The 12,022-nt window shown below is 50.1% G+C and overlaps 1 protein-coding gene across 1 annotated transcript in view; it reads right to left on the bottom strand.

Moving 5' to 3' along the window:
- The window catches only part of POU2F3 (POU class 2 homeobox 3), a gene marked incomplete at both ends in the record, with an annotated part of 38,344 nt that extends 26,821 nt beyond the window's left edge, over positions 1–11,523 (bottom strand). The window contains 3 exons of the mRNA XM_080357917.1: positions 6,204–6,272; positions 6,979–7,032; positions 11,316–11,523. Of these exons, the coding sequence (XP_080214043.1) occupies positions 6,204–6,272; positions 6,979–7,032; positions 11,316–11,523 (331 nt within the window). The remainder of the gene's footprint in view (positions 1–6,203; positions 6,273–6,978; positions 7,033–11,315) is intronic.
- Between the last annotated feature and the right edge of the window lie 499 nt (positions 11,524–12,022).

Here is a 12,022-nt window from a genome sequence, read left to right as displayed (position 1 = left end):
TAATCTCGCCTATCCTGGAGATTTTAGCACTCCAGCTGATACAGCGCAATGCCACTAGAGATTGACAAAACAGGCCAGATGCAGAGCACCTTTCAATGTGTATTTTTTAGAAGCTGCGAAGTTAATTTGTTCGCATTAACCAATACAAGAATCGGATCTCTCACCTGAAACAACGTGTAAAATTGAAAGATTACTCAAGAGCAGGTAAAGAAAAGAGTGGCAACAATTATTATAACTGTGAACAACATGACCCACATGCTGGAAATGAAACAAAACGCTCACCTGCACTGAGAAGGATGTGGTTCTATTAAGCAAAAACTATATTCAGCACCAAATGCTGAATATATGCTTGGGATTTCAGTTCACTGCAGAGGCTCAAGCAAACCCCAAGTCACAGACCTCTCATGCTACTGTTCCCAGCAGCCAGACCAGTGACTTCTCCAGAACTCGCAGAAAGAGCCCTGGGTGCTAAGAGCTCACTTAAATCCCCTTCTCTCCATTTCAGTGGCTGATTCCTGTTTCCCTTCAGCTGTGTCCAGTGGCACCTGGGAGCAGGAACTGAGGCTGAGCAGATACCAGTCTGTTCCCTGGGTCCTGTTGGTATGCTCGCTGTTCCCAAGGCTCACCTTAAGAAGTAAGAAGCCTTACCCTAAAGGGAGCAGGTGAAAGCATTAGCAGAATGGGGAGTTTTCAAGGCAGCCCGATAGGATTGTAGTTCTTGTGTTAACCATTTGCTCTAAAGACACAAACAGACCAACCCAGAGCATCTCCATGGGAAAGCGAAGGTTGGTTAGCAAGGAAAGCGGATCCGTGCTGACTCAGCCGGATGGTTGCAGTCTCCAGGGGAAGCTTTCACTGAAGACTCAGGTGTTTCATTTGGGTGGAAACCCCTGGGTTATAAAAATGCCCTTTATTTGTCAGCAATGCCTCAAAGAAATCACATCTTCTAGTCCCACCGCGGCTCTGAGTGCAATACACCCTGCGAGTAGGGCAGGGAGAGGAGCAGGACAGCCAGTGTGAGAGACTCTGGCAGTTTCCAGAAGGAAACCCGAGGGCAGCAGTTGTTCCCACGGAAAACATTTCACCTGCAGGTGCTGGGAGAGGGCAAGTCTCTTCTCTTAGACCAGAGGCAAGAGGCAGATCAGACCAGCTCTTCCTTTGCCCCTCTGATTCAAGTCAAACCAGCCTTTTGTTCCCCTTTCCCCTCCCCATCCTTTTTTATCCTCTTCCATAATGGGATGTTTAAGAAAAAAAAAAATATATAACCCAACCTCAAACCCTAATCACCTTCATTTGAATTTCAAATATCCCCCTCCTGGCCTCCCCCACGCCCCAACTGACTCGGAGCTGGGAATATGGAAATTTCTGCTGCTTGCCTTAAATGTGGCTGTGCTATGAAAATCATCAGCCTTATGCAAATCCCAAGCAGGCCCAATTGCCATAGCAACCAGCTGTTTCCAGCTCGGCTGCTGCTGCTTTCATTTGTTCAGGGCTTGTCCTGGGGCTGTGCATGGCTGCAGGGGAAGAGAGCAGAGAAATCCTGGAGGCTTTGAGGGGAGTTTCACCAGGGAGAGCAAAGGCGTAGCCAAGGACTAAGCTCAGCGTGGGGCCGGGGAAGGCCAAGTTTCCTCAAAAGACTTTGGCCTCACAATGTGTTTCCAGCCCGATCTGAAGAGGTAACAACAAAAGGCAGAAGAGCTCTCAGCCTGTGCATCCCTTGGCTCGCCTGCTGCGTGGAACCAGTGCCCCTGTGCACCCAGCAGCACAGCCTGAGCACCCACCAACTCGTCTCACACAAGCCATTGCGCTGCTCCATCTAACATCCCTTGCTTGTTCACAGCTGCTTTTGTCCAAGCTGGAAGCTGACACAGAGGTCAGAGGCTTCATACCCTATTCCAACATGAGGCACCAGGTTTAAAAGAGACCCTACCCAGACACACAGTCAGAATACAATAAACAGCATCTCCAGAGCCTCACAGAAATCAGGGCTCCGTTCTGCCAAGAGATGTACCCATCTCCACGAAGAGCAGCACCCCAAAGAGCTTAAACCCTGGCAAAAGGGTGGGAGAACAGAGTGGGACCCTCGCTTTGGAACAGAGATAGATTGAATCAAGTTTGTCCAAGGACTGTGTGGCAGAGACACAAAGTGAGACAACGTCTCCGTTTTCTCCATCCGCTCTGATACGGATTTAATGTCGAATGCACTGGCATAGAAGCTGCGGTACCGGGAGGATCTTTTGCTAGGGTGGCAAATTCTGGTGTCCAGTTTCAGAGCTGCCCTTGCTTTCCCTCATCCACTGCCAGGGGACACCAGGCGTCTTGCCGGAGCGGTGGAGGAAGGTGTCTCCTGCTGGCATCGTTCCACAGGCACAAGCCGGCTGAAGTGGAGGATGCAGGGGGAGAAGAATGACATTCAAAGGAGTGTCCCCTTAAAAGGGACACTTTGCAAGAATATAGGAGCAGATGCATCATGGCTCCTTACCATTATTTTCTTGGGGTTTAAAGGAAAGGGTCTTATCCTCAGAGAGAAGATACCTGCTTTACTGCTTCCTAACGCACCCAGATATGTTACCCAAGCTGTGAGGGTTGAACAGCCCAGCTGCCATTGCCACCAGAGCCAGGAGCAAGCCAAGAGCCCGGCTTTCTGGCCACGTGCGCTCTCCCCATGAAACCGCACTCCTCTACCTGGCTGCCGCTGTTCCAGATCCCAGACCCAGCATAGCTGGGCCAAGCTGCCGGGTCAGCCAGGCACCACTGTCCCAGGGAACCATATCAGCTGCTCCGGAGGCAGCGATAACGCCGTGGGGCTGTCCTATATTGCACCCACACATACACACCCCGGCTCCGCTCCCGTGTGCTGGGGTGCCCATCACGCACCCCGCCCTGGGCTCCTGGCAGCCTGGCCAGTTCCCCGTGTTACAGGGTGGGGAGGGAAGATGTTCGGAGTGCCTGCAGCTATTCAGTTACCGATGCTTGTGTTTGAAGAGCTTCCCTATCACCCTTTTGTTAAAGCTTTGGCTTCCCCCCCATAGCCTCAACAGATGAAATCAAAGGGAAGTAGCTTTGCTTGGTGTAACCTGTTTTGATCAAGCAGATAAACGGGGAACAAGTGTCTGACACAAACAAACAGACAGACAGAGGCAAGTCCCACCTCAGCATTTTGTTGCATCAGATACAGAGGGCTTAGATAAACCACAAGAAGGGGGAGATCTCTGCCTCTCGGCTTGAAGACCAGGGGCGACACTCTGCAGTGCCAAGCCCCCACAGTTCCCATAAAAAAAATCAACCCAGAACTTGCTGGCATGGCTTTCATCAGTTTAAAGAGATGAAAAGAGCTTACGGCCAAGCATAAAACTCATGCTTGTCATTACCCCCCATGGAGTCAGCGGGACTGCCTGCGAGCCCAGACACAGCCTCCGCACACGAGGGTCAAACCGCGCTGGCATCGCCCAGGAAAGGGGAAAGGGGACCCTGGGACGGGAGGGGCGACCCCGTGCTTGGGGAGGGGTGCGATTTTGGGTTGGTTTTTGCTTTTTTTTAAAAAATCCATCTATTTTGTGTAAAATGGCAAAATACCTCCAAGCAGTAGGCACGGAGGGGATGGAATCAGACAAACGTGGGGTTTTGGAGAGCATCTTAATAAAAGCTTCGAAGCATTTTCTATTAAATTGGTGTGGATGAAAAATGGGGGGAAAAAAGCTCCGCTTTCCTAATCTCCTATGAAAAATAAACAATTTAGGAAATTTTCTCAAAAAATACCCCCCCCCCCCTAATAATTTTAAACACTTTCAAAGTAAAACAGTGCCCCAAATTACCCTTTTTTCCCCCTCTAAGCCTAGAATTGGCAGAGATATGAAAGGGTGAGATTATGCTTCTGCTACTGACACTTCCCATCAGATCTTTAGGCATCAGTTGTAGATCAAGGGCTTGCTTTACAAAAGCATTTTGGCACCCAACTCTCTCCAGTACTTTTTTTTCTCTTCTTAAATTCTTCTTGGATCTAGTCTGCACCTTTTGGTGATGAAAGGCCTTGCTAAATCTGCACTTCGAAGTATTTTCGTTCCTTATGAGCTATAATATTGTTAGTTTGGTAACTGTCTTCTCCTTTGGGGGGTAACAAGATTCCTGGAGAGCCGCGTGAATTGGTCCAGTTCATTAGGAAATGGGTCTTCAATTAATGAGTCACTGGAAAACAGATGTTCCCACATGAAGCTGGTAAACAAAACACTAAGCTATGGGGTGTTGCAGTAAATATTCCTCTAATGATGTGTACAAGGGAAAGTAAAAACTTCCAGGGAAGTTCGGTACAAAGAGCTTCGTTGTTTATAAACAGGATGGTCGGAAAGAGGAAAAGAAACAGAACAAAGGCAGAGCTCCGTAGAGGTTTTCGGTGGAGCACCAAGGTGGACCCTCCATGGGCTCAGCTCTGATTGCAGCTAAATCTGGTGATTTCGGAAGATCCTGAACAGAACCACCAGTCACGGGGACCACATTAGAGAAAAAAGAACAGTTCAAACAGGTTCCTTGCACCAATCCGCGGGGAAGTGTCACTCTCTTGCAAATGAAGGAGATTTACTCGTTCTGATTTCCCTGCTTGATTTGAAGGCTCCTAGACCAGAGCTAATGCTGCTGCAAACGTTTTGGTTATTTTAAAACAAATTGACTTCACTTCTCTGCTTTCTTTTCTCAATTATCACTAGAAGGAGGTGCTACTGCTGACACTGATGGCTGGCTAGGAAGCTTAAGCTGAAAAACATATTTTATCCAGTCAAGAGCAGTGCCAGCTTCTCGCCTATTTAACACCAGTGACTGCCAATAGCGACTCTCAGCACAGCCTCCTCTAATCTTGATTCAACTAGGTCTGTGCACCAAGATGCAGAAACATTTCAGGAGATGCTGGTTCCCAGTTTAAGGCCCTGCAACAGCTACTGGGGCTTTTTGAAAGAGCTTGGGGACATGTTTGTGGCTAGGGAGCTTGGGAACACTTGTCAAAAACCAACTTGGGGTCATCTGAAAGGCCTGAGCAGACACTGACCGGTTGACCTCACTGAAGTCAATCGGAGTTCACGGGCAGGAAAAGAACCAGATTTTATCTCTACCTTGGGTTATGTCAAATAGCCCATCCTAACAGCTAAGAGCATGGCGGATTTCTGGTCCTTAGTGTAAAGTGTAAATGAAAGGGTAGTTTTAATCTGCTGTCAAACCTCCCTCCTTCCCAAGCTTAGGGCTCTTCATCACTCAAAGAGTAATGATTCTTCTACATTGTCTCTACCAGTTTTGCTTTTAGAAGGTGTTTATTTCTAAGTCTGTAGATCAGCCTCACAGTTTCTAATAATGTTAATTTGTTACACATAGTGGGTGCTAAAAATATTTCTTATTGCTGTTTATTTGCCTAAAAAGTAACCTGACCGTGAGCTTTTGTGAAATTACAGACTCGAGGACTTGCATTCAAAGGCCTGTGGCAGTCAGAAGTGATGCCAGGAAACATCAAGCTGATTGTCCTGGTGTATATCGCGCCTTGTTGGTTGGTAACCCGGCAGAAACCAGTGCCAACACCAGCGCTATCATCTTCAAAGAATCACCCTGTTCTTCAGCTTTCCGCATTCAAGGAAAACTGGAGCTTCTAGCCATGAGCAGCGAGAGTCTGAGCAGCCGTCAGGTGGGTGTCTTGGAAATGAGAAACTCAATGATGCTTCAGGATGAAGAGCAATGAATTTTTGCTGGCACCACCTAGCTGGATTTGATTATTCCTGAAGTCCCTCCCATTTTTCTACACACATGGACACAAAAGGCTTAGTCCCCTGGTAGTTTTGTCTAATGAAACGCTCCTGATACGAGCCCTGAAAAAAACAAGAGCTGCTCGTGTGAAACTGAGCAGACCAAGACTATTTCAATGGCATTATTCCTCTGGCAACACGTAAGTGTATTTCTATGCTAAAACCGCAGAGGACGTTACTGAGACACGCACTGATTCGCTGCTGTTACAGAAGGATCTTGCACGCTGACCAAGGTACAAATACAATCCTTGCCCAGGGCACATTCTTGATCAACTCCCAGGCTGGTTGGCTGAGCACAACATAGCAGCAACAGGAGTCAAGAAAAGCACAGATAGAAACTTGGAGCACCCATGCCCCCCTTTTCTTTCCTTTCCTTTCCCTCCTTGGGCCCCCTCGCCCGCTCCTCACATCCTGGACTCTCCTTACCTGGTTCCACCTGGTCAGGTTCGTGCCGAGTATCTGTGGAATCTGCCGCATCACCGCTCATCTTGGTCTCTGGAAAACGAGGCACAACTGATTTTAATAACAGGTCACAGTCCCAGGCAACAGGCACATGTGGCTTCCACTAAACAGCACAAATGAATGTGTAATTATAATAAACCATCAGACTTTCAAATTTCTGATTCCTCAACATACAGTCACTAGAATATTCATCAGCTCCGAGGATGCACTTTCCCTCCTGTTGCTCTTTGCATCCCCTTCATTCCTTTCCCCCTCCCCAGTTTGCTGTGTTGTCACCTCTCTCACCGCTCCCCTTTCCCAAAGCCGCTGGTGTGGCTCTCCGTTTGACACTGTCCTCCATCACACCTGCGGTGGGCAGCTGGGGACCCCTCCCAGCTTTCCCCTCCTCTTCTGCATCCTGCCCTTGTCCCTTGAGGTGGCTCGGCCGGGCCAGCGCTTGGTGCTGTACAAAGCACAGGCGGGGAGCACCAGCCTCAGAGCTGCAGGCACAGAGCAGGATGCTCTCAGAGAGGGAAGTGAAGTCTCTCTTCCCCTCTCGCACCCTTGCAAACTCATTATTGCTCTCAATACATACGATCCCTATTTGCAAACTCTTCCCTGTGCTCTCTCACACTCCTCACAAACCGCGAAGAAGCCGCCATGCTCCTCTTCCCAAGCCATGAGCAAGAGGAGAGCTTTGCCATCAAGCTCCTGCATATTCCCCCCCATCTTTATTAATGCCAATAAATCTGTCATTTACCCTTGAAGTGATGGCTTCCACCACACCCGGGGCCACGTTCTCCTTCAGGGACAGCTGAAAGTAAAGGTGGGAATGGTCAACTTTACACCGAATTGCTCATCCCCTCCTTAGAAGAGACAAAGTACACACCAGTGAAAGAAGGAAGAATTTCTATTCAAATTCAGATGGACACCTCCTCATGCTTTTTACCTTTTGCATGGGAATTTTAACTCTTTCCAGTCTAATTGGGGAGGGGGGGGAGCTATATATATCTGTATAAATATATAGATATTAAATAAAGAACCAAGTGATTTGCATGTGCTTCCTGCAGCCAGTCCTGGCCAAAGAAGCCATCCGATTTGCATCGGGTAATAACAACAGTGTGGAAGCTTGGCCAGTGTTTGCTGTGGTTTTGCTGGGGTAGAAAAGGCAGGTGGAAGCCTTCTCAAAGGCATCATGCAAACCTTTTCCTCTTTCCTATATATACACCTTCTATTACTTCCAAACACACGGCCAAAACAGTGGGAAGGACCCTATAGGTTTTCATACGTATTCCCCTCTGTTACTCACACTATAGCAGGCAGGCCTTTTTGTTTGGTCGGGTTTTCTTCTCCCCTATTCAAGCTTCCAGAGTGCAAATTGCAAATCACCTGCTTTTTAGCCAAAATGGAATAGCTTAGTTTAGGTTAAATTTTGAAACCTTTTCTTCAGCAGATGAATAAAGGAAGAAAAGAGTGACGAGATTCTATACCAGAGAGAGCGCGCATAAACATCCACGTACTTCAGAGACTTCCTTTCTTTAAATTGTATTAAGGAGAGAAGGGGAAAAGGAGAAACGGGTTGTGGGATTTTTTTTCCCTTCAAATAAACCCACTGCAATTAAGACATGAACATTTAGTGGGGCTTCTAAGCACTTCTGCTGCAGGAAGAGTAATTATCATCAGCTATAAACATCTTCATGTCTTGTAATACTGCCAAGGGACCCTAACTTAGGCAAGCTACAAAGCACAAAGTTTTGCTTGCTGCCAAAAAGTATCTTAAAAAGAAAAAACCCTAGTTCTCATAAAACAAAGTAAGAAACAACCATAAACTATGTGGAAGTTCGATGATCGCTTTAGTGAGAAAGTCTGCAAAAAGAAAAAGTAACGCAGGTTTCATTGTGAGCACACAAATAACAAATGAATGCACGTTAGTGAAAGAAAATTAGCTAATCCCCGAGACCAAAGAGGCCCTTATGGGCAAAGAGCAAGAGACAGAGCAGTGCAGACAGAGCTGAAGAGGGAACATGCACCAGCGCACCATGAGAAGCTCTCTGGTAGGAACGAGCCCACAGCCCCTCTGTCACTTATAACCTGGGGTGGGTGGGGAGGAAAGGAGGAATCGCCACGGCAACTTAATTACATATCACATGCCATCCATCAATTAGATTCCCTCCTCCTGGGCTCAGGAGATAACAACCTACCCTGTGATTTTTTCATGCATACAGCAGAAGTTTATTTTCATGAAGATGAATGAATACATTCCCATCAGAAATGTACACAATTTATTGAAGTTTAAATATCTTCTGGGGGGAAAAAGGAAAAAAACAAGATAAGCCTTTTGATCAAAGCCTACTGATCTGAGTGGGTTGGGGCTGCCCAGTTTTGTGTACCCATGGACAGCAGTGCAGCACCCGTCAGCCTCCAAGGGATACTTAAAACTAGGAGCAAACAGGCAGAGGAATTACATTCTAGTATAAGTGTAGCCAAGATAAAGGCAACCAACAGCTTTTTATTGGTACCCAAGAGTCTTGCACTATAAACCAGCACAGAGTCGTGCATCTGGATTTGAGCCCCCTCCATCTGGAGATAATATCTCAAGCCAGGACAGGCTGTGAGACTTTGAGTCCGACTAAATGGAGGCTCATTCCATACAGCTTTGCCAGCTTGGCAATATACACAGAATAAGCAGGCTAGTAAAAAAATCTCTGGGAAAAATAATGCAACGTAGGACTGCTTAACTCCAACCACAGACCTATTAGGAGCCGCCACAGTGGCCTGGGCCATATTAAAAATGTGTTGCTATACCTCAGCTAGCAAACATACCGGGAGTAGGGGTAGTCTGGTTTGTTCACCCAGACCAAAGAAACTATGCCAGTGCAGACACTTCTCTGGGGATATATCTGCATCTATATTTTTGCTGAAACAAATGGTGTCAGCAAATAAAGTTTTCCCAAGGCCTTATTCCTAGTAAGTGTTCAGACATTGGCACTAGGGTAAACCAGCCTGATGAATTTAAAAGGAGAAATGAAAGCCAGTGGTGGTGGGGAACTCAGCTTGGCTGAGGCCATAACCTGCAGTCTATTGAGTTATCTGTGCTTTAGGTGCCCAAGCCCCTCTGGAAGCTCCGTGAAGGTGAAGCATCCACGTGCCTGGGGGGGAGGTGGTGGTACACGCCAGGGAACGTGCTGCTGCAGGGACGAGGGGACGAGGGGATGCAGAGCCCAGGCAGCTCACCTTCACCTTGCATGCTGTGTCTTCCCTGCATGGCCGGGATGGAAACAGAGCACATGTCTGCAAGCAGCTCCCTGCGAGGCTCAGGGACCCCAGACTGAACACACCGAGTGACGGGTGAAGAAACACCCTTCCACCAGCCTAGAGCTCCGGCATAAGAAAGCGGTTGGGCCCAAGCTAGATTCCCTCCTTGCAAAAAGACTGATTAAAGCTTATTCCCTTCTGACAGACGACAGGGTGGGATGATTTAGGAGAACGGAAGCTCAGCGCACACCCAGCTCTGTGCAGCTCCTGGCCAAATCCACCCTGGGACTGATGCCACTGGCTTTGACAGAGGGCACAGTATCGATTTTGGGAATCTTCTCATGAAGAAAGAGTCGCCCACAAGCAAAGCAGATGGGTGGATAGCAGCCTGCGGGGGATGCGTCCCCAAGAGACACCACACACAAGCACACCCATCGCAGGTGCTCAGACTAGTCAGGCTGACATGCTGAGCCAAGACCACGAGCCTCCTGCAGCCTCTCGTCGCCGCCAGCCGCGCAGCACCAGGAGCTGCCCAGCTGCCCTCCCGGAGCTGGCACGGGGAGCCCGGCTGCTCGGTGGGGCGCTGACTGGCCACGGTGGGCCTGCTGGCAAACCAGAGCCATGGGGAGGTTGCAATGCAGCTGTGGAGCAGCAGCTTGGGCCACCTCTGCTGCCTGCTGCAGGCTGGCGCTGTGTTAGGTGATGGCATCGCTGCAGCATCCGCCTTGCCCTGCCAGCCTGCATGAGAGGGGCTGCGAGCACCGGGCACAGACACCCGGGTCTCCCCTGCACAGCAGGACTGTTGAAACCCTGAGTTTTACTGCAGCTTGCACATAGGCATGCGAAGGGAATAAGACTGGGACACACTGATGGATGTATCTGCTGCCTCCCTTCCAAACCTGGGGACAACATGCATCATCTCCTGCTGCACAAAGCATCAGACACAGCTCACTCCCGTACCCTCGACTCTCCGCTGCCTGCCCCTGACACAGAAGGGGCTGTCAGGATCTGGCCTTCACTAGTGCTGTCACTCTGCTCCTACCCCAGTGTCACCCTCAGCTCCAGCGTGCCCAGGGACACCATCCATCCCCTCGATCATGGACACTTGAGCTGAGGGCAGAAGCTGAACTCACACTGTTGAGGTGAGCCGGCGCTCAGCACAGGTCCAAGGGGTTTGGCAGTGATTGCTCTTGTTCCCCAGCTAATTGCAGAGGGGAGGTCTGCTCAGAGAAGATGTGAGACTGCCTAAGCTGTACCTCTGGGTCAGACCCCCTGCAACTCTTTCTGAGTGTCCCTATTCATTCATTCCTCACTCAACCCAGCCTCCTACAGCTCCCTCCTCATTCATTTCTCCCTCCTGTTCCCTCTTCATCATTAACTTTTCTCCTTCCGACCCATGTTCCATCTCGCCCTCAGTCTCACACAGACTCCCCTCCACCCTCGCCGCATCCCTCCGTGAATTTATCTGCTCTCGCTCCTCCCAGCTTTATCTCAATGACTGGACCCACAGGTCGTGCACTAAATGCCCGTTTTCCAGGCACCCAAAGAGCTCTGTACTATGGTACCTGACCCACATTAGGGCTGGCAGCGTGACCAGTGCGCCCACATTGTGGGCATGGCTTGGCAGCCCCCTAAATAGGATCAGGACAGCATCCGTCCCCAGGGAGGAATGTGGGCGCTTAACCAGGCACTGCCTGTGATAGCCAACTCCAGCAGGAGAAAAGAGGAGGGAAAAGAGGGAGGAAAGGTCACAAGAATCAGAGCAGCCCCGTTTCCTGCCCAAGTCCACGGTTTCAGCTACGTGGTGAGCTCCAGCCCGATCCTTCCTCAAGTGCTCTTTACCTGCGTGCACAGACTCCAGGTTCACCATCCTGCTGGTGGAGGGAAATCCGCGGTGCGCCCAGCCTCCTGCCGTCAGCCCCAGGTTGCCAGGGGCTGCCAGTTTGCCCTCCCTCCTCTGCCACCCGCTGCCTCTCAAACCGGGCGTGGGTCCGCTCCCGAAGGGACCTAGAGCTCCATTGCCTGTTGCCATGCAGGGCCAGGTGAGCATGCGGCGCCGCGCCACGCCTCGCCCCACCTCCGGCTCCCTCGGGTGCCCTGACACCCCGCAGCCTGGCGCCCAGCCCATGCAAAAGCACCCATTTGCATATTAGTAACTCGGGAATGGATGAGTCCCTGCAGCGCTACCAGGGCGTGGGGTGGGGTGGGAAGGAGGGAGGAAGGAAGGCGGTTTGCCCGCCTTCAGCTGCACAGATACACCCCACAGCACCTGCCTGCTCGGCTGCAAGCAGGGGGCTTTGTGGGGGCTAACCCACCAGCCCCAGGTCTGAGCTGTCCCCTTGCGGATAGGCTTTTGGCTCTGCCCCTTGCGATACATGGGTGAGAGAGGCCAAGGCATCGAGCTAAGCTGGGCAGCAGCCACCAGCACGCAGAAGGGAAGACATCTGAACTCCGGGAACAGCCTCTCTAGTTCTGGCCACTCCGGTAAACCCTGGGGTCTGCCCAGAGTGAGCCATGAGAGCAACCTGCGTGGTTGCATCCCCAAGGTC

Source organism: Nesoenas mayeri (genome assembly GCF_963082525.1).
Source record: "Nesoenas mayeri genome assembly, chromosome: 22".
Lineage (NCBI taxonomy): Eukaryota > Metazoa > Chordata > Aves > Columbiformes > Columbidae > Nesoenas > Nesoenas mayeri.
The sequence above is the reverse complement of the archived record's forward strand: the minus strand, read 5'-3'. Positions and strand labels throughout refer to the sequence as shown.